Raw genomic sequence first — 23740 nt, forward strand, 5'->3', positions numbered from 1 at the left:
GAGACACACACACACACACAGAGGGACAGTGAGAGACACAGACACACACACACACACACACAGACACACAGAGAGGGACATGAGAGACACACACACACACACAGAGGGACAGTGAGAGACACACACACAGAGAGGGACAGTCAGACACACAGACACACAGAGAGGGACACAGACACACAGACACACAGAGAGGGACAGTGAGAGACACAGACACAGAGAGGGACACAGACACACAGACACACAGAGGGACAGTGAGAGACACAGACACAGAGAGGGACACAGACACACACACAGAGGGACATGAGAGACACACACACACAGAGGGACAGTGAGAGACGGACGGCTGCCTTTAGGACCCCACAGCAGGGGATGGCCCATGATCAAGGCTTCCCTAGTGAGCACTGATGTATAATTAATGTGTGTGTAACTCAGGCTGTGTGTGTGTGTGTGTGTGTGTGTGTGTGTGTGTGTGTGTGTGTGTGTAACTCAGGCTGTATGCGTGTGTATGTGTGTAACTCAGGCTGTGTGTGTGTGTGTGTGTAACTCAGGCTGTGTGTGTGTGTGTGTGTGTGTGTGTTACTCAGGCTGTGTGTGTGTGTGTGTGTGTGTGTGTGTGTGTGTGTGTAACTCAGGCTGCTGTTTGACACTGAGACATATGGCAGACACACTCCAGTGGGCAGCGTCAGCCTCAGACCCCTTATCAGAGTTAGAGTGTGTGTGTGTGTGTGTGTGTGTGTGTGTGTGTGCCGTACATGTCATTCATGTTACAGCAGCAGCCTTTGTAATTAAGGAGTTGCTCGTACACACACAGCTTCAGAGGGATGCTAAATTATGCAAAATCAAACTCATAACATATGCCAAGTGTCATTTCAAAAACATTTTGTCATTTTAGGGGCTGAGTTTTTTTTTAATCTGATTCTCCTGGCCAGTCAGAACAGCCTAACCCTTGAGCTGGCCGCGGTTCTGCTAGAGAGGCTGGTCTGCATGATCAACTGATCCACTGCAGCGGGGGGGGGGGGGGGGGGGGGGGGGCTAGAGGGGGGCAGGGGGTGGTTCAAAAACAGAAACATGGAAACAACTGCATCCAAAAACACCAGGTTCTATTGCTCGTAGCTTGAATATTCTCTCCCTTGTACGTCGCTTTGGACAAAAGCGTCTGCTAAATGACTAAATGTAAACGTAAATGAAAACAAGCTGTGATCTATCTCTCTCAATGTCAATGTCAATGTCATGATTCACGAGTCACTCGGACTGTACCTTTTTTCTTGTGGTACTCGTCCTCGTAGTTTTCCACGGTGTCTTCGTTGTAGTTCTTCAGCTCGTTCTCGTAGATCTCCACGTAGTCCTGCTGCTTCGGCTTCTTCTTCCCTTTCTTCTCTTTCTTGTTGTCATCGTCGCTCTCCGCTCCCTTCTTGCCTTTCTTCTCTTTTTTCTTCTTCTTCTTTTTGGCGTCCTCGTCCCCCTCGCCCTGTTCGGCCGCCGCGTCCTCCTCCTCCCTTCCCTTGTCTTTCTTCTTCTTCTCGTCTTTGGATTTCTTGTCTTTGGAGCCCATGTTGGCGGAGGAGTCCTTCGCGGAGGAGGATCCTCTCTTCTTCTGGCTCTCCCTCTCGTGTCCCTTGCTCACTGGCACGACATCGGGAAGCTTCTCTGCTCTCGTCTCCTGGTCTTGGTCCTTTGCGTCATCGCTGTCGCTGCTGCTCCACTCTCCCCTGTTCGACCCATCGCTCCTCACCTCATCTTCCTCCTCCTCCTCTTGGTCCTGGACTTTAGTTTCCCGCTGCCTTCCTTCTTTCTCCTGGCGGCCGCCCTCCTCTCGTCGGACGCGTCGCCCAGCGAGTCTGACTCTTCTGTGTTTGACGGACGGCTCTTCCTCGTCCTGCCGGTGCAATCCGTGCCACTGACCCTGCCTTTCCTCTTCGTCTTGGGTTCCCACTCCCTGGCGTCGTCACCCTCCTCTTCGGTTTCCTCCTCCGCCTCCGCCTCCGCCGCCGCCCGCTGGGGCTCCTTTTTTCTCTCTCTCGAGGGCATCTTTAATTTATCCGCTGCCGTGTAACTGTAACTGGCTCGCGTACGTCCAGAGTGAAAGACGACTTCTTTGACCTGTGATGCTGTGGCCACCTGCCAAGGAGCTGCTGCCAGGAAGCAGGACGGGTGAGTCTGCACTCCAGCCAGACCAGGGCCGGCCTCCCCGGGGCTCCACAAACCATATCCACTATTGTTATTGGCTCATTAAGAATTCCATTGTCGTGCCATGTGACTCACACACTTCTTAGCACACCTGTAAGACGACACCTGTGGGAATCTAGTCGGCTCAAACTACAAACTTCTAAGTTTCACAGGAAGCAGCAACTATTTCTCCTTATTTCGCATATTTACTTCCATATCCTGATATTTGTAGATGGTTCCTGCTTCTCCTGCTTATCGTTCCTGTTAAGTGTGTGTGTGTGTCTGTGTGTCTGTGTGTGTGTGTGTGTGTGTGTGTGTGTGTGTGTGTGTGTGTGTGTGTGTGTGTGTGTGTGTGTGTGTGTGTGTGAGTCATGATTGAACAGATAGTCTCTTCATCCACATGTTGTTGTTGTTGTTGTTGTTGTCCTGGTGACACTGAGTGACTACTGTGATCTGGAGTTACCTGGACTGGGGCACGAGACTGGGGAGACTCAGGGGGATACGTCTGCACTTCCTCTCATCACCACACGGGGGACACCTTAGTACACGCTCTCACAAGGACCCGGCGGAACACAACACTTTCTCCTCACTGCTGGGATGTACGTCAGGAAAACCACAGACTTTGGACTTCATAAAAATAATAATACTAACAATAACAATAAATAAACAAATACATAATAATAGTGAACATCACACTATATAAGTACTTTTATTTATTTATTTAGTCCTATTTTATTTACTATTTCCAAACATTTGCTGGCAAAAAAACTTTTTTTTGTGCCAGTAAAGGCCAAAGAAATGTGTTCTTCAAGAAGTGTTTGCTACAAAACCTCATTCATCAGTGCAGACCCTCACAGGGTCTTCTACTTGGACAAGTGAAGAACCTTTTATAGGGTTTTAATAGTTTACCAATATACATCCGTAAATAATAACAAAAAAATCACTCAGATGAGTCACTCAGATGATCCTATTCTATGTTAAGAGTATGTTTAGAATCAGTAAAAGTGATAAAACATAGAGTTGAAAAACTTTATATGGGTCTATTGGGTTTTTTTTAAGCATAAGATTTGTACTGGTCATATTCAAACCTTCCCAGATGACGTCCGCAGGGCTCAAGATCCGTCTCAGAGTCGGCTGCAGGTAGGGGCTCGTCTCTGCCTCCAGAGAGGCCAGAGGTTTGAGGAGGAACTTTCCAGCCTCACGTCCACCATCCCCGGGTTTTCACCCGCTTCCAAACAGAGATCGTCACGCTATGCCGGAGAGCATTCTTTTCCCAAGGTTGGGAGAGTTTATTTTCTTTCGGAATCCGGAGAGATCCAAACGAAAACAGAAATGGCCTGATTGGCGGAGGGGACATGTCGCTCAGACGCGAGAAAACAAACACAGAATATCCCAACGTTTACGCAGGAAGTTGGGTCGGAAATGAAGACGGCGGCTGTGGCTGCAGCATGCCCAAAGATAGCCACGCTGGACCTGAATGTTGGGGGCACTCCAGCTGTTGTAGTTTATTGTTTTGGGTTGAAGTGGGACTGTTTCAACCGTCATTTATTCACGTTTGGGTGAGACCAGATGACACTACATCTTTCCAGCCTCGCTTTTTGGCTTGACACTTGACCCCGATACATCTCTAAGATTCATGGAAATCATAAAACTTGTCCATCTGGCTAAATAATACAGGAAATCAGGTTTTCGAATCATGTCATTCAGTTTAGGTGGCTTCCTACACAACAGTACTCTCTCAGATCCACACAGGCTCACACAGCACAAACACCCACTGATTTATTTGCACACTTGGCTGTACCATACTTCAGTAATTGTTGTGGATTCATTCATGCTGGCTAAGATTAAGGGCCCTTGCTTCTCTCCAGAGCCCTCGGGGTTGATGGGATTATTTTAGGTGCTTACGATTCTTCAGGTCTGGGCATGCACACCTACAAGATATCAGAACGTTTACAGAACACTAACGGCTGGCTGAAGCCAATGTTTGTGCTCTCTCCAGGCTGAACCCTATGTTTGTGCACTCTTAAGGCTGAACCCAATGTTTGTGCACTCTTTAGGCTGAACCCTATGTTCACTCTCTAGACTGAAGCCTATGTTTGTGCACTCTTTAGGCTGAAGCCAATGTTTGTGCACTCTTTAGGCTGAAGCCAATGTTTGTGCACTCTCTCGGCTGAACCCTATGTTTGTGCACTCTTAAGGCTTAACCCAATGTTTGTGCACTCTTAAGGCTTAACCCAATGTTTGTGCACTCTCTCGGCTCTCTCTTTGGAAATGGCGCTCCAGCGGAGTGAATATGGTAATATAAGAGAGATGTGTGATATGTCATATACTGTATGTAAGCTGTGTAAGGGGATCACTTTCCCTGTTGGATTGGACAACACAAAGGTTCGAGAAAGTGGTTTAAATGTGCTAATTTAAGCTTGGAACAACAAGTCATTTCACATACGTATATGACTAAAGCATAACATGCGCACTCAATTGATCCTGCTGTTTGTGTTTGAAGAGGAATTGGGACTTAGAGAATGTACCTCCACTTTCCCTCCCAGGAAGCAGAATGTGAGTTCTGTTGCTATGCAACCTCTGTTGTCGTGGAAGCGCTTGACATTTCTTATATACTCATGTCATGTGTCCTAACTTCCAATGCTTTAGTCCCCCCATTGAAAACTCCAATGCCTTGCCATCCACTGAGAGCCCACAGCATCTAATAGGCCTCTGGGCAGCCCTACAGTCGGTCCTGGTAACCCCTGGTGACAGCATCTAATAGGCCTCTGGGCAGCCCTACAGTCGGTCCTGGTAACCCCTGGTGACAGCACCTAATAGGCCTCTGGGCAGCCCTACAGTCGGTCCTGGTAACCTCTGGTGACAGCGGCGGGGAGGCTGTGAAACTGATAGGTCCAACAGGATCTAAACCAGCTCAGTGTAAACAGAAATCAAAGCTCCATCTATCCAGTTCAATCTGTGCTCCGCGGCCTCTGTTAAACCCAGTGCGTCACTCTACCAGCGGCTGAGAGAGAGAGAGGGGGCCCGATGCGCTCTTTCGTTCGCCCTTTTTTCTTCACTCACCAGGAGCCTTTGATCTTTCCATCAAACCTGCTATTAGAACTGATTCAAATTCATATCATGTTTAAGTCTGCACTTGAAAAACAGAATGCGCACGCAAGCACACACGAAAAACACACACAAGTAGTATCATGAAGGGAAGCTTGATTTGTCTACAACAATCACTTTCTAGTCTTTTACACATGGGACTGATGATGACCCCACCCCGCATGAGAGAAAGACTAGAAAGTGATCGTTGGAGACACTCTCTTCTCTGTTGATTGATCATCACTGTAATCAACATCACTGTAATCAACAGTCATTGCTAGAGCAAGTTAGATGTAATAAGACATGATCAAAAATACAGAACAAGGAAATCACAGATGGGTCCAGACTGAATTTGTAAAAGTTCAAGATTAGGACATCCCCCCCTAAATTTTAAATCTATTTCTTTAAATCTACAGGCCGCTTCATTGCAAAACGGATGACAAACTCAGTGTGATGTGTGCTTCGACTGATACACCCACACAGAAGCATGCGTGCCACCACCACCACCCACCCCTCACACACACACATACACAAACACATCCAGCCCAGAGGATGTAACTTCCATAACATAACACACACACAAACCGGCCTCTCTGTCACAGGTAAATGACTTCGGGTTGGATCCCCTAATTCACCAAGGCACTGCGCTCCATTCAGAAATCATTTCATGGGAACCAGCAGCTGCTCCCGACTGTGAACCGCAGAGTTAAGCCTGCGCGCTGAGCCCCCCCCCGTGTTTACGCAAGCATTAGCAGTGCACTGAGGGGTTAGTATATTCCTAGCCTAAAGCTCTGGTCATACTCAGCCTCAGATAGTCTGACACTACCCTGATCTCAGGGGTCTCTCTCTGTTTGTGACGCGACAGCACGCTAGCTGTGCGCAGTATTCAGCATTCAGCATTCACTCTCTCTTTGTGACGCTACAGCATGCTAGCTGTGCTCAAGGCTAGCAGTATTCAGGGGTCTCTCTCTCTTTGTGACACTACATTTACATTTAGTCATTTAGCAGACGCTTTTGTCCAAAGCGACGTACAAGGGAGAGAATAGTCAAGCTACGAGCAATAGAACCTGGTGTAACAATAAATAAATACTACTTTACATAAGAAATATAACAAAATGAAATAAAAAGAAAAAAAAAAGAAGTGCAGAAATGTAACTGCTGTAAGTGCAAGTTACGCACCAGTCGAAGTGCCAGTTAGGACGGGAAGTGCTCTCTGAAGAGTTGGGTCTTCTACAGCATGCTAGCTGTGCTCAAGGCTAGCAGTATTCAGCAGTCACATCACTCACAACACAGTCTGTACCAAAGACATGCTAATTTACTCAACACGCAGTTGTTGTTTTTTTTACAACTGAACAGCTTGTTCCATATGTGTTAGTATTATAGTCAAACACAAAAAAAAACGACAAAAACACGCTTTGATTTTGAAGCTGTGCCCTTCTTGTAAGCCAGTCGGGGCTGATGGTAGGTCACTGCTCTATGGGGAAGAGGTCCATGTCATTCTTGTCATATAATGTGTACATGTATATGTGACCTTATGAGTGACGTCACCGGTAATGAGATCACGCGAGATATACGTTAGTCTGATGTTAATGCTAAAGTGATAAGTTGGATTTACCTGCCTGTGTGTTACCTTCACGTTTGTTCAATAGAGAACTTTGCACTTATAGTTATTGAGTGGACATCAGTTCTTTACAATTCTTGAGGGTCGTGAACTTGGAGTGAACAGTAATTGAGGGGACGTGTCATTAAAGGACATTTAAAGGTACAGTCCGTGATTCTAATCCCATACACTTTTTGTCAAATGAGTCGAATTGCTCCACGCAGTCCTCTAGCTCAGAGTCATAAACGATCCCAGCTAATCAACACCTGTGCTTCAGGAGCACGGAAGGGAGGGTTGTATTTTGATTGGCTGGAGCCTCAAATATAAACAACCTTTCACGAAACCGAGTCATGGACTGCATCTCTAACTGTACGTGGGATAGTGTGTGTGTGTGTGTGTGTGTGTGTGTGTGTGTGTGTGTGTGTGTGTGTGTGTGTGTGTGTGTGTGTGTGTGTGTGTGTGTGTGTGTGTGTGTGTGTGTGTGTGTGTGTGTGTGTGACTGCCAACAGCCTCTGGCAAAGCCACCTCCCTCCCAAACCCCAGAGAGTGACAATCAAGACAGCCCTGGAACTAAAATGAAAAAAAAAATCTCTGGCAAAATCCGAGAATTAATAACAAAAAAGTTACCTTGGTTCCCTGGGAACTTTTTTTTCATTTTGCCTACAGCCCCCCCCCCCCCCCCCCCCCCCCCTCCACAGTTGAGCCATGGTCCTGAGTTTGTCCCCCCCCCCCCCACAGTTGAGCCATGGTCCTGCGTCCCCCCCCCCACAGTTGAGCCATGGTCCTGCGTCCGTCCCCCCCCCCCCCCACAGTTGAGCCATGGTCCTGAGTTCCCCCCCCCCCCCCCCCCATATGGTCCGGAGTTTGTTTCTAGTTTCTAGTGGAGAAGGCTTCCGTTGGCAGGGATTAGTAGTCTAACAGCTTTAGAGATTAGGGGGGATGTTGTCCTGCCATGTCACCTGTTGTGTTTTGGATTGAAGTAAATATTTGTCTATCTCTCCTCCCAATGGCCCAAGTTTGCCTTTAATCGCTCTGGACGGGAGACACTCTGTGGCCCAAGTTTGCCTTTAATCACTCTGGACGGGAGACACTCTGTGGTCCATGTTTGCTTTTAATCACTCTGGACGGGAGACACTCTGTGGCCCAAGTTTGCCTTTAATCACTCTGGACGGGAGACACTCTGTGGTCCATGTTTGCCTTTAATCGCTCTGGACGGGAGACACTCTGTGGTCCATGTTTGCCTTTAATCACTCTGGATGGGAGACACTCTGTGGTCCATGTTTGTTATCTCTGTTCCTTGAGAGAAGGACATTCTCTCATTCCGCATGAATCCGATGTGGCCTTCTTAGTCAGCCTGTGATGTGGCCTTACTAGTCAGCTTGTGATGTGGCCTTCTTAGTCAGCCTGTGATGTGGCCTTCTTAGTCAGCCTGTGATGTGGCCTTACTAGTCAGCCTGTGATGTGGCCTTCTTAGTCAGCCTGTGATGTGGCCTTCTTAGTCAGCCTGTGATGTGGCCTTCTTAGTCAGCCTGTGATGTGGCCTTCTTAGTCAGCCTGTGATGTGGCCTTCTTAGTCAGCCTGTGATGATCCTGTTGAATTGCAGTCCTGAACCTAAATGGAAATAAAAACACAATGTGTTTGTTTGTGCGTGTATGAACGTGTGTGAGCATGCGTATATCGACGTGAAGAGATACAGATTACCTCCCCATGCAGCCGTGGAGCCTTGTTTGCTACCTATCTAATGTATAGTATTAATGCTTATTTACTACCTATCTAATGTATAGTATTAATGCTTGTTTACTGTTTACTACCTATCTAATGTATAGTATTAATGCTTATTTACTACCTATCTAGTGTATAGTATTGATGCTTGTTTACTACCTATCTAATGTATAGTATTAATGCTTGTTTACTGTTTACTACCTATCTAATGTATAGTATTAATGCTTATTTACTACCTATCTAGTGTATAGTATTGATGCTTGTTTACTACCTATCTAATGTGTAGTATTAATGCTTGTTTACTGTTTACTACCTATCTAATGTATAGTATTAATGCTTGTTTACTGTTTACTACCTATCTAATGTGTAGTATTAATGCTTTGTTTACTTCCTATCTATTGTATAGTATTAATGCTTGTTTACTTGTTTACTACCTATCTAATGTATAGTATTAATGCTTGTTTACTGTTTACTACCTATCTAATGTATAGTATTAATGCTTGTTTACTGTTTACTACCTATCTAATGTATAGTATTAATGCTTTGTTTACTTCCTATCTAATGTATAGTATTAATGCTTGTTTAATACCTATCTAGTGTATAGTATTAATGTTTGTTTACTTCCTATCTAATGTATAGTAGTAATGCTTGTTTACTACCTATCTAATGTATAGTATTAATGCTTGTTTACTGTTTACTACCTATCTAATGTATAGTATTAATGCTTATTTACTACCTATCTAGTGTATAGTATTAATGCTTGTTTACTTGTTTACTACCTATCTAATGTATAGTATTAATGCTTGTTTACTACCTATCTAGTGTATAGTATTAATGCTTGTTTACTACCTATCTAATGTATGGTATTAATGCTTGTTTACTTGTTTACTACCTATCTAATGTATAGTATTATTAATGGTTGTTTACTGTTTACTACCTATCTAATAATGCTTGTTCACTACCTATCTAATATATAGTATTAATGCTTGTTTACTTGTTTACTAACTATCTAATGTATAGTATTAATGCTTGTTTACTACCTATCTAATGTATAGTATTAACCCTAATAACTAAATAAATTACCTAAAGGCGTCAGGTAGATAAAGAAGTTATCTTTAAATTATAATTGTATTTCATGTCAAATAATAACCTTAATATACTAAGAAATATACTATCAACCATTTCCCATCTACCTCAACCATTTCCCATCTCCCAATGAATAGAAACGGGCCTGAAAAGGAAGCTGTAAACGAACCAGCACAAAAACTCGAATACACTCCCTTCAACACATACTGTACAAACAACAGGGTGAGATATTATTTACAGAGTTTTATTCACTTACAGAATCTCAGTAAAACCACTATACAGAGATATCCATCCATACAGGTTAAGTAGTGTAAGGGCACCTGCACAATGACACATGGTTAGTTTGGTGACTCTGACATATTTAGGACGAGTGTTATGTACAAGTGTACAAGTGTACAACAAAAGGAGCCTACATCTGCCTCAGTGTCTCTACCCCAGTACACGGAGATACCAAACAGGCCAACTAAACGATTCAGTCATCCTCAGTCAAGAGCCCTCCTGAACATAATTCATATTATGATATATAGACGTTTAAGTAGATGACACAAATAGGTATAAAAGTATCTGATATCCAGTATCCAACAATCTGAGGAGTCTGACCCTCCTGAGCCAAATGTAGTTTATGGATGGACTTTATTCAGCTGCCTTCGAGTCGGGGTTAGTCTGCTTATGAGTATGTGCATATGTAACAGAAGTCGTCAGTGAGTGTGTGTGTGTGTGTGTGTCTGGCTGAGTGTGTGTGTGTGTGTGTGTGTGTGTGTGTGTGTGTGTTTGTCGGGGGGTTTGGGGTGTGGGGTGGGGGTTAGGGGGTGAGGACAGAGGAAGTGCAAAAAGTTCTGTAGTTTTTCAGTGTTTTTTTTTTTTTTTAGTTCTCCTGCACATCTCAGATGCTCTCCTTCTGGAATGTCTGATAGCCCACACGAGCCCCATTCAGAGGCTGCTCCTTCCCCTCCGACGACGCCTCATCTGGGATGGGACTCGCCCCTTCCTCTGCCTCCGGGGAGGGGCATTTGGAACGGTGAGGTTTACGGACAGGGGGCCCCTCCGCCTGCCAGGTGGAGCCCTCGGAGCCCTCCGGCAGGTACAGGAGGGTCTGAGAGGTGCTGCTCACCTCCCTCAGGTCGCGAGAGGCCAGGGACCCCCCGTCCCGTGAGATGATGGACGACAGCTGCTGCTGGGACCCCCCGTCCCGGCAGTGGAAGGTCCCCTGGCGGCCCCCCTGTTGCCCTGGGTGACAGGCCCCCACCTTGCAGAAGAGGCACTTGATGTGCTGGATAAGCTTCAGGAGCACAGCTTTCCTAAGCAGGATGTATATCCAAGGGTCAAGGATGGGGTTGACTGAGGCAATCCGGATGGCTTGGAGATCAGGGTTCTTCTCAATCCTCTTCTCCACCTCTGTCAGGTACAGCTGGTTGATGAACACCTGGGCCTGGTGTGAAACCATGGGGAGAACAATCAACAGGAGAAACTGGTTGGATAAACCAAATGAACAGAGAGCATTGATTGGATATGTAGACTGAAGTAGTGACTAACGCAGCATGCTTATCACAATGGATCATGGAGATCCAACACTGACGGCTGGACAGACACTTGACACAGTGTGATGTTAACATAAAAAGACAAAGCAAGCATTTGTCTAGAAACTTATCATTAGATAACTGAACATGGTACTGTATGACCACAGCCCTAGCGTTTCTCTTGGAGGGAAGAGAGTTGTTTCCTTTTTGCTGCTGTAATCCCTCACAACAAGTACGAGCACATATCTGACGGATAAGACAAGAATGTGCTACACAGAATAACTTCAAGAGAATGCCATTTTTGAATGCGAACCTATTTCGCAGACGTCAAAATAACATGGGTTGAACTGATCAATTTTGGAGACAATGTTACTGTAACATTGTGTGTTTTTTAGGTCTTCCGACAGATTTAGTGACATGACATCATCAGACACAATAGGGATTCTTCCTGTTGAGTCGCAAACAACAGGACTGATATCTGCCAAAAGAACAGCCATCTGCTTTTCTAAGACTTATGGGCAACGCAACTCCACGACCAAACTACTCCAAGACCGAAGCCTGGAAGAACCTTAAATCTATTTCACAATAAGATCTGAGCAAGTTTCTGTGTGTGTGTGTGTGTGTGTGTGTGTCTGCATGTGTGTGTGGGTATGGATGCAGACGTAATTATTTTCTGTTTTTCTTGCACTTTCCCTCAACAAATCCCTAAGCCACATTTGACTGCGTGAGGACTTTTCATGCGTTTCTGATAGCCTCTTAACATTCCTAGAATGTGGAAACATTTATCCCTACTGCAATGCAAACACATGACTTCCAGTGCTTTCTATTCAAACTCAATAACTGTTATCTGCCTGCTGTAAATCACCAATGTCATGAAGGAAGCCAAACAACAAACAAACGACCTTTACTGAGAGTTTGAAGTAAAATAGAGTTCTAAAGATATCGGAAAACTTGCTTAAAGTGTAAGGAACTGTTACTCCCCACCCTATTCAACCAACTGGTGTTACATGTTATTGGGTACGTTTTACAGTAACACACTCAAATTCTTGATAGTTATGACAGTATACATGTGGCCTGATGATAAGTAGGTGGTTCTGCGTTTCAGCCACAGCTAAACCGCCGTGTTTGCCTAAATGGGGGTATCCTGAAAAATATACATGTTTATGTTTGCGTAAGTGTGCTTAAAGTTAAGCACCATTTATTGGACACTTACAACAAGAGGAATTGAACAAATTAGGATGACGACAGACGTGCAAATCAGCAGTATGACCATTTGGATTTCTGCACCCGCCAAGCGACCGAAGCTGCGTCTTTTCCCGATATCTGAGCCGCTGCTGCGTCCCGGTTCATTCCCGAGCGACATCCTCCGCACGAATCTCCGGTGCATTCGGATCAGAGCCCCGCACACCAGCACGTTACAGATCACCGTAACTAGGATGAGGACAGAGCTGAACCCCGCGTACATGTACGAGTAGACTGCGTTCGTCGTCACGTTACTCCTCCAGTCAATGAAACACCAGGTTTGCGGGTACTGCATTTTCACCTCTCCAAAGCCCATGCTGGGTAACGCGCAGAAAAGTATGTTGGATACATATATGCCGAAGAGTGTGAAGCCTGCCAGTTTCTGATTGACATATTCATTGTAAAAATAAGCATGGTTGATTGCCAGGTATCTCTCTATCGACATAGCACATATTAAACTAAGTCCGGCCAATGAAAAGAAAAGCAAGACAAATCCGAAATATTGGCAGAGCGGGTCCCCGTCCGGCCACGAGCCTTTGACATATGTAGCGATGGTGACGGGGCTGGCTAAGATGGTTCCCAAAAGATCCGTAACAGCAAGCCCACACACTAAAGTGTAAAACGTTGTCTCTTTCTGCTCCTTTCTGGATTTGCAAAGCACAACGATGGCTATGACGTTGCCCACCACCCCAAAGATGAACATCACCGAGGGAATGGTCGGTATCATGCTCCGCGAGGACACGGTAGTGTTACTCACACTAGTTTCTTCCATTCTTAAGAACGCGGAAAAGGACAACAGCACATATCACTGTTTTTGGAGAAATGTGTGAAGAGTGCATTTAAATGTTCTTCCCAGCTCTCCACGCAAAGTAGTGGCTGAAGATTCATGTCCACTTGTAAAAGTCATTTTTACCGGTCGTCTCGCTCTCTCGTGCATTGGATCTCTGAGCGCACCGATGGAGGGGTGACTTGTCTCATTTCCCACCACGAGATAAGCCACTGTACCGGCTCTTCAAAAAAAAGAAAAGAAAAGAAAAATAACCCCCCTCGGCATTTAACCTCCTCTCTACTCCGCCCTGACCCCCTCTCTGAGGACAGGCTATTTAACACGAAAGTCACCTACCGTAGAACATAAGATCGAGCCAAGCGACAATTATTGTTGTTTGTTAGCACGTAATGAAACTGCACAAATCCCCAAGGTTTTCCATGATCTGGCAGGAACACGACCTGTGTCATATCTTCACGGAGAAGCACACTTTGGTAATTCAGACTAAAACAGACTTTCTTTACATATCGTGTATTTCTAGATCTGTAGTTTAACAGTGTTTACAATTTATAATTCTATGTATACACTCAGCTATTAATATTTTTAGCTCGTACTTATTGTAACTCTGTAACTTTTGAATGCTTTATATTGCTGTCACAATACCCCCTACTGGGACATGGTGAGAGGCCTGTTTTAAAGAAAAACCTGAAACCCACTGTTTCAAATAAATTACGTTACAAGTTATGAAGGCATATTTCTAGACTTTCAAGCAACCTTCTATGAGGCTATTAAGTAGCTTGACCATCTCTTGTAGACTCTTATAATTACAACCTCAACTTTGTTAATGAAGCGCTCCACATCTGATATGTATTTTCTTGTAAGGAAAAAATGAGGGGAGGGAAAAAAACCTGCAGCCACAAATTCTTGTGCCGTATAAAAAGAGCTGAGGTTTCAAATTATCACCTGGCTTTTTAATCGCTGAAGGCCCTTCTATTTCGAGCCATAACAACCACTCTGAGTAGAATACAATTATTCCTCTCTATTTACCAACAAGTAAAGGCAGATTTATGGGGCTGTCAGCCAAGTGAAAAGAATCGTTGCCATTCCAATCTTTTCTCCTTTGAAGTTGCTCTCCAATGTAATGTTTATCCATATATTTGAAGTGAAATCAAAATGTGGGGTTTGTGGTGAAATTGATGGGAGTTCTCTGCATATAATTAGATATGCTTGAGGCTGAATTCTTTTAGTCAAGGCACTGACGTTTAGTTTGTCAGGTCATGTGATTACACAGTGATGTTAATGTTGAAGTGAACGTTTGTGGGAGTTTCCCATAGAACTAATCTGCTAAACTATTCTGAAAGATCAAATTTTGAACATTTAATGAGATTTTGATTTCATGTGATATATGAATTTGTTTCTCTTTTCAAGAGATGGTGACTTGTGCCTTGCCACTACAGAGGTGACCACTGATAGAGTCACATGTTAACTATTTGGACAAGCGTCAATGAAGTCTCTCTCTCTCACTCTCTCTCTCTCTCTCTCTCACTCCTCTCTTTCTCTCTATCTCCCTCTCTTACTCCCGCTCTCTCTCACTCCCTCTCTCTCTCACTTCCTCTCTTTCTCTATCTCTCACTCCCTCTCTCTCTATCTCTCACTCCCTCTCTCTCTCACTCCCTCTCTTTCTCTCTCCCTCTCTTTCTCTCATTCTTTCTCTCTCTCTCTCACTCCCTCTCTTTCTCTGTCTCTCTCACTGTGTGTGTGTGTGTGTATGAAGACTAACATGGGGCGGAAGGCTAAATATGGATTTATATATGAATTCCTCTCAACTGTAATGGGTTTATGACAGAGATATGGGTGGTCACTGGAAAAACACATGTAAACATAGAGAACAAGCAACACCATATCTGAGTAGAACGGCTCTCATTCGCTTCCACAATGAGTACTTTGATGAAGATAATAACAAAAGTAAAGACACATCTAGTAATAATAATAATAATAATAATAATAATAATAATAATAATACACATGTATTAGTATGAGCTGTTATGACTACAAGTCACATACCATCTCAGGCACCTTACACATGTGCATAAACAAAGCTGATTGATGCAAAATTGATGTATTTATTGAAGTACTTTAGTCTATGCCACCGCACTTTGTTCTACTCTTAATGTATATATATATTTTTTGGGGGGCTGTTCCTACTGTTTTTGGATAGTTGTAGTATTGTTATGTTATATGTTGTTGTTGTGTTATATGTTGTCCCTCGTCACACCAACAGGAGAAGCACTCAAAATTTCGTTGTATAAATACAATGACAATAAAGGCTTTTCTATTCTATTCTATTCTATGTACAAGCTAGCTGATGTAATAGAACATTGCTAACATTTTTGTATAAATGGTAAACAGAATTTCCTCACAACACACAAAAACAGTATTCTGAAGTTCAGTCTCCCCTTTTTAGTTCTCAGCCCTTGTACATCCAACCACCTGTTGGATGAGCAAAACACATCATCTAACAAAGTGCAGGGCAGTTATTCTCTAACACAAATGTCCCACTGACATTCACATACACACACACACACACCAGACTCACACTCACACACACACACTCACACACAGGCACACGTAGGCTGAAAACACACACTCACACACACACACACTCACACTCACTCACACACTCACACACAGGCACACGTAGGCAGAACACACACACTCTGCTATTAAAGTAGTAATCAGTCAGTGTTCAAAATGAGTTGATGGTCTACATGTAAAATGTACTTCGCATTCAAGATTTTAATAGTCTAGAGAGGAACAAACACTGTCCTTCATGATTGCGATCGTTATCTCGTTCATGATGATGATGATTACTTACGATGACGATGAAGAAGAAGAAGAAGAAAACCAGGTGGCGGAGGAGGAGAGAGGGGTGGAGGAGGACACATGGGGAAAACACACGTTTTAATTCAGGATGATGATGATGATGATGATGACGATGATGAATTATGACTACGGAGGCGAAGAAGACGAGAGACACTTACCCAGACTGTGCTACCCCAGTGATGACTTGTTTGGTAATCCAATCAGGACGGGTCCTGCTCTGTCACCGTAATGTGATTCTGTGGGTTGAAAAGCACCAGGTTCACTTCCGGTTGTCAGCTGTATGTGAGCATATATACTCTCAGACATGACATTAGGTCTCTTACTGTGCCATATGTTCAGCATCAAACAGGCTCACAAATCAGGTTTAGTGGACAAAAGCCCCTCAAGCAACATGTCCTCCTCCTCCACCTATCTGTTCTGAGGCCATGCACAGCCATTGGTGAACGACGGTTTCTTACGAAATAAATGATTTACTCGCTAAATTACTCGCTAAAGTGTTATTTACACACAAACATATAAGCAGGTGCCATATTGATATAAGATGGCCATAAGGGCTTGAGAGCACAGGGGAGAGAGGAGGACTCTCACACCCACTTTGGATCAGTGGCTCCACCCACAGGCTACCTGCATCATTACACCGCATTAGCGCTCTCTCATGGACTCCAAGTCTTAAAAACCAGGGTTTAACCAGGGGTTTAACCAGGGGTTTAACCAGTGGTTTAACCAGGGGTTTAACCAGGGGTTTAACCAGGGTTTGCTTGGGGTCTTTCCTACCCTAAATGTGGAAAGGGTCAGAAAGGTACCATCATGAGTCCTTTAGGCATAACCCGAGGAGCTTGACCTCTTAAGGGGAAGAGCCCAGAGCTTGATCTCTTTGAAATACTGAGCACTTTTTCACTTCTATACATCTAAATCTTAATGAGGTCTTTTAAAATATCTCGGTTTTCCTTTACCGTAGCATTGTGGATGCTAACCTTTAATCGCTGCTGTTCGTCAAAAGCCAAATCTATTCTTGAGGTTCCAGTTTTCAAAGCTAACTGGTTGGAGAGGGTAGTATTTCCAAAAAGGCCAGACGATTGTCTCTGCATTGCTACAGTATAAAATGAATGAAAATAAAGCCAAATTAACTTTAAAATGCACTAGAGCACTTTCAACTCTCTCTCCCGTTCTCTCGCTCTCAACAATCTCTTTTTTATCTCTCAAATGTGACTTAAAATCATCAGTGCTGCGGACAAACAAAAGGGTCATGCCCTCTCATGCCCTATCTCTACTGGATGGATGTTTGCACACCTGGCCTGCAGTGCAGAAGATGTGAGGAGTGCTGAGTCAGCCAGAGAAAGCTGATGCACACACACACACACACACACACACACACACACACACACACACACACACACACACACACACACACACACACACACACACACACACACACACACCCACACACACACACACACACACACACACACACACACACACACACACACTCACTCTCTTTCAGCTCTCGCTTCTCCAAACAGCCCCAGCACAGGTGAGCAAGTTGATGAAATAGATGTTCATGGAAAGAACCCTTCAGCTCTCCTTTTTCCATGCAGAATGTCGTTGTAATGGACTAGTGATGCATTGCTGCAAGCTGATATGAGTTAAATAATACATGAAGGCTTGAGGGCTATTTGTTGGTGTAGTTCTTGTAGATTTAGTTAAACACAAACTATGTGAGTATTCTGTACATAAACGAAAAGGACCGCAATATTATTGCAGGGAAACAGTGTGTCAGTTGAATTGAGTTGACATGTGAGCTGACAAACATTACTGTAATACCCAGCATTGGAACTGATGAATGAGGATGAGGCTCCCAGGGCCGGGGACAGAGCTCCACCATACTAAACAACCCACAGCATCACAGCGCTCCACACACACACACACACACACACACACACACACACACACACACACACACACACAATCAACCCACAGCATCACAGAGCTCCACACACACACACACACACACACACACACACACACACACAAACAACCCATAGCATCACAGCGCTCCACACACACACACACACACACACACAAACAACCCACAGCATCACAGAGCTCCACACACACACACACACACACACACACACACACACACACACACACACACACACACACACACACACACAAACAACCCACAGCATCACAGAGCTCCACACACACACACACACACACACAGACACACACAAACAACCCACAGCACACACACACAACCCACAGCATCACAGAGCTCCACACACACACACACACACACACACACACACACACACACACACAGCATCACAGAGCTCCACACACACACACACACACACACACACACACACACACACACACACACACACACACACACAGCATCACAGAGCTCCACACACACACACACACACACACACACACACACACACACACACACACACACACACACACACACACACACACACACACACACACACACACACACACACACACACACACACACAGCATCACAGAGCTCCACCATACTAAACAGTTGAGATCAGTTTCTTTTCAGTAGTCATCATTCTTTTTACACCAAACCCACCTTGAGTGTTTGTGACCAAAAAGCTCAATATTCATTTCATCTGACCATAGAACACAGTTCCAGTTTTAGTCCCATTAGCAAACTCCAAACCTGTGTGTGTGTGTGTGCATTATACACTTGGGTCCTCTTCCATCCTCCTCACTGTGTGTGTGTGTGTGTGTGTGTGTGTGTGTGTGTGTGTATTATACACTTGGGTCCTCTTCCATCCTCCTCACTGTGTGTGTGTGTGTGTGTGTGCATTATACACATGGGTCCTCTTCCAGTTTCTAACAGTTCCAGTTGAATTGAACTTCTCAATTTTTTTCAAAAATGGTAGATATGGGCGGTTTTTTTTTAATAGCAATTCCCTGACTTATGAAGGTCAACACACTTCCCCCCGTGTGTGTGTGTGTGTCTCTTATCTTCCCCCATGTGTGTGTGTGTGTGTGTGTCTCTTATCTTCCCATGTGTGTGTGTCTTATCTTTCCCCCATGTGTGTGTGTGTGTGTGTCTCTTATCTTCCCATGTGTGTGTGTCTTATCTTTCCCCCATGTGTGTGTGTGTGTGTGTGTGTGTCTCTTATCTTCCCCCATGTGTGTGTGTGTGTGTGTGTGTGTGTGTCTTATCTTTCCCCTGTGTGTGTGTGTCTTATCTTTCCCCCATGTGTGTGTGTGTCTTATCTTCTCATGTGTGTGTGTCTTATCTTTCCCCCATGTGTGTGTTCTCTTATCTTTCCCCCATGTGTGTGTGTGTGTCTTATCTTCCCCCATGTGTGTGTGTGTGTGTGTGTCTCTTATCTTTCCCCCATGTGTGTGTGTGTCTCATCTTCTCATGTGTGTGTCTCTTATCTTATCTTTCCCCCATGTGTGTGTGTGTGTGTGTGTGTCTTATCTTTCTCATGTGTGTGTTCTCTTATCTTCCCCCATGTGTGTGTCTCTTATCTTCCCCCATGTGTGTGTGTGTGTCTCTTATCTTTCCCCCCCATGTGTGTGTGTGTGTGTCTTATCTTTCCCCCATGTGTGTGTGTGTTATCTTCCCCCATGTGTGTGTGTGTGTGTGTGTGTGTCTTATCTTTCCCCCATGTGTGTGTGTGTGTGAGTCTTATCTTTCCCCCATGTGTGTGTGTGTGTGTGTCTTATCTTCCCCATGTGTGTGTGTCTTATCTTTCCCCCATGTGTGTGTGTGTGTGTGTGTCTTATCTTTCCCCCATGTGTGTGTGTGTCTCTTATCTTTCCCCCATGTGTGTGTGTCTTATCCTTCCCCCATGTGTGTGTGTGTGTGTGTCTTATCTTTCCCCCATGTGTGTGTGTGTGTGTGTTTGTGTCTTATCTTTCCCCCATGTGTGTGTGTGTGTGTGTCTTATCTTCCCCCATGTGTGTGTGTGTGTCTTATCTTTCCCCCATGTGTGTGTGTCTTATCTTTCCCCCATGTGTGTGTGTGTGTGTGTGTGTGTGTGTGAGTCTTATCTTTCCCCCATGTCTGTGTGTGTGTGTGTGTGTGTCTCTTATCTTTCCCCCATGTGTGTGTGTCGTATCTTTCCCCCATGTGTGTGTGTGTGTGTGTGTGTCTCTTATCTTTCCCCCATGTGTGTGTGTGTCTTATCTTTCCCCCATGTGTGTGTGTCTTATCTTTCCCCCATGTGTGTGTGTGTGTGTGTGTGTCTTATCTTTCCCCCATGTGTGTGTGTGTGTGTGTGTGTCTTACCTTTCCCCCCATGTGTGTGTGTCTTATCTTTCCCTCATGTGTGTGTGTGTGTGTGTCTCTTATCTTTCCCCCATGTGTGTGTGTGTGTCTTATCTTCTCATGTGTGTGTGTCTTATCTTCCCATGTGTGTGTGTCTTATCTTCCCATGTGTGTGTGTCTTATCTTCCCATGTTGAAGGTTGAATGAGGGGATTTGACCTCTGTGTGACCTCATGATTATATCCCAGTGAAACAGGAAGTCGTGGATTACTGCTCGAGAGTTCCTAGACACTGGACACACATCAACTTTCAAAAAGTATAACATAAATAATATATTAATATAATATAATATATAATAATAAAATACTTACATTTTTTTTTATATGAATTTCTAAGGGTACCTTTTGTGGAGCCGGCCCTTGATTCGGATACTCTACCTTCCTTGGCCGAAGCTACAACCAACCACCGAGTTTCAGGAAAATCCGGCCTGGTAGTTTTTGCATAATCCTGCTGACCGTCAGACAAACAAACAAACCAAACTGAAAACACTAAAAACGCCTTGGCGGAGGTAATACCTTAATTGAAATAGATTTAATAAATAATGAATAAACAGGGTGAATCACTAACCTCATTACATTTATGATTTCATTACTCTAATTTCAGTCCATTTCTGTTGGCTGGTTTCTCTGTGTGTCCCGCCCCCTCTCCATTAGATTGACAGTCATTCGAGCCACTCATCATGCGCCTGGTTTATGTATTTCTGTATTTGTCTTTCTGACAGCTTGAATTGAGCTCAAATCCATGTCTCCCCTCCTTCATTACCATGAAAGGGCATCTGACCACACACACACACACACACACACACACACACACACACACACACACACACACACAGACACACACACACACTCTCTCCATTTTGGGGAGCGAGTTCTGCAAAGCCATTAGCTGGTCAAACACATCAGCTTTTTCCGTGTGTGTGTGTGTGTGTGCAGGTTTGTGTTTGTGTGTGGTGGGGGGATGGGGGTCTAGGAACATGTAAGGCAACAGAGTGCAGCCAATAGATCAATATTTGCTTTGATTAATGGCTGAGTGTAAAAGGTTAGAAAATACCTTTGAAACACCACCTTTCAAAATCCTGCGTGATGGGGACTGCTCTGGTTAAAGGGTCCTGTGTGTGTGTGTGTGTGTGTGTGTGTGTGATGGGAACTGCTCCAGTTAAAGGGTCCTGTGTGATGGGGACTGCTCTGGTTAAAGGGTCCTGTGTGTGTGTGTGTGTGTGTGTGTGTATGTGTGTGATGGGGACTGCCCTGATTAAAGGGTCCTGTGTGTGTGTGTGTGTGTGTGTGTGTGTGTGTGTGTGTGTGTGTGTGATGGGGACTGCCCTGGTAAAAGGGTCCTGTGTGTGTGTGTGTGTGTGTGTGTGTGTGTGTGTGTATGTGTGATGGGGACTGCCCTGGTAAAAGGGTCCTGTGTGATGGGGACTGCCCTGGTTAATAGATCCTGTGTGTGTGTGTGTGTGTGTGTGATGGGGACTGCTCTGGTTAAAGGGTCCTGTGTGTGTGTGTGTGTGTGATGGGGACTGCTCTGGTTAAAGGGTCCTGTGTGATGGGGACTGCCCTGGTTAATAGGTCCTGTGTGTGTGTGTGTGTGTGTGTGTGTGTGTGTGTGTGATGGGGACTGCTCTGGTTAAAGGGTCCTGTGTGATGGGGACTGCCCTGGTTAATAGATCCTGTGTGTGTGTGTGTGTGTGTGTGTGTGTGTGTGATGGGGACTGCTCTGGTTAAAGGGTCCTGTGTGTGTGTGTGTGTGTGTGTGTGTGATGGGGACTGCCCTGGTTAATAGGTCCTGTGTGTGTGTGTGTGTGTGTGTGTGTGATGGGGACTGCTCTGGTTAAAGGGTCCTGTGTGATGGGGACTGCTCTGGTTAAAGGGTCCTGTGTGATGGGGACTGCCCTGATTAAAGGGTCCTGTGTGTGTGTGTGTGTGTGTGTGTGTGTGATGGGGACTGCTCTGGTTAAAGGGTCCTGTGTGATGGGGACTGCCCTGGTTCTGTGATTTCCAGTTCTGGTCTTTCTCCCTTAATGTTTTTCATTATAAAATCAAAGATCAAAATCATAATCAAATTTGAGCTTTAACCTTTACGTAAAGTCATTAATCATAGTGTAGATGGATGTGTGATCTCATATTGCACAATATGAGCCAATGTTTTTGCCAATGTTTGTGTTTATGAACTGGGCCGAAGCTTACTTTTCGTTCAAAAACACTGCAGACCGTTCCCACACCCTGTCAAAGATAACATTCCTGAAGTTTTGCGTGTTTTTTTCCAAGTCCACTTTTTGAAACTCTCTTGATGGTTGTCAAAACTTAATTATGCTCTCTTGAAACCAAAAGTTTAAAACGAGGACATTTATCCACACCATGACACAAAATATGTCTACTCCTAAAACAGGACTGTATGGGATGTGAACAATTTCACAAAAAAAACAGACAACCAACAGAGACAACAAAAATAATACCCCATCATAAACCTTTTTCATGACACATGTAAAGTTGAGATTCTAAAGTAAGTGTCTTTTCCAAGAGCGTGGGAACATGGTGGTTTGCAGCAGACGCTGGCCTTCTGCACGGGCAGCAGAGATAGAACTGGCGATACCCCTGACGAGAAGGGTCCCTGACACACAATAGCTGTTGTTTGTGACTTGGAAGCCGATCGACTCATACTTTCATATCCCCTGCATACCACCAACTCTCTCAGGGACTCCAAGTGAATGTTCAACAGCTCTGCCATCCAAGAGGACTTACTGATTAGTATTCACGGGAGAAACACTCCCGTCTCCATCCATCCTTTCATGAGCAGCTGGGTATTAGCCAAGCTTTCAGAATCTATACATTCTTTGGGGGTCCTGACTGGAATGAATAATGCAGTACATTCAAGATGGCTGACCCTTAAGGATTCTTTGAGGGTACATCTGAATACAAGTGCATGATAGTTATGCAAATACATGCAATTCATGAATGAAAAAATAGCTTAAGTTGTTTTATATAACTGCCTAAAGGCTATGCCTTCATCTCCGGGTGAGGAGAATAGTTATAGTTAATAACTAGATATTATAGTTAATATTTAAAGTGTTAAATAAAGTGTAAAGTGTAATAAAGTTTTAAATAACTGCCTAAAGGCCTAAACTGCCTTCATCTCAGGGTGAGAGTAGCTGGACTCCGAGCTGAGCTGATATGACCATAAGATTGTAGAAATACGGTGCGAATGAAAAGACTGGGGTCGCTGCAGAGGGGGCAAATACTGGGTATTGTTGAGAAGAGGATGATAAGAACCTCCGCACACAAGTAGCCTTTGTGAAAAACAGTGGCATTTCTCAGGATGTGACTACGAGGAGCGTAACACTGGCC

At 44.5% G+C, this 23740-nt stretch overlaps 2 protein-coding genes across 2 annotated transcripts in view; both read right to left on the reverse strand.

Annotated features, from left to right (window-relative positions):
- Positions 1–1743, reverse strand: part of loxhd1b (lipoxygenase homology PLAT domains 1b) — a 48413-nt gene extending 46670 nt beyond the window's left edge. Inside the window, exon 1 of the mRNA XM_031569911.2 lies at positions 1258–1743. Coding sequence (XP_031425771.2) covers positions 1258–1552 — 295 coding nt within the window. The 5' untranslated portion in view covers positions 1553–1743. The remainder of the gene's footprint in view (positions 1–1257) is intronic.
- An 8761-nt stretch (positions 1744–10504) lies between these two features.
- Positions 10505–14193, reverse strand: ptger4a (prostaglandin E receptor 4 (subtype EP4) a). The gene is made up of 2 exons (XM_012815107.3): positions 12393–14193; positions 10505–11091 (listed from the first exon to the last, which is right to left on the reverse strand). Exons 1-2 carry the CDS (start codon positions 13191–13193, stop codon positions 10546–10548), a joined length of 1347 nt encoding a protein of 448 aa, XP_012670561.2. The 5' UTR covers positions 13194–14193; the 3' UTR covers positions 10505–10545.
- Positions 14194–23740: the final 9547 nt, after the last annotated feature.

This window comes from Clupea harengus, chromosome 7 (assembly GCF_900700415.2).
Source record: "Clupea harengus chromosome 7, Ch_v2.0.2, whole genome shotgun sequence".
NCBI classification, from domain to species: domain Eukaryota; kingdom Metazoa; phylum Chordata; class Actinopteri; order Clupeiformes; family Clupeidae; genus Clupea; species Clupea harengus.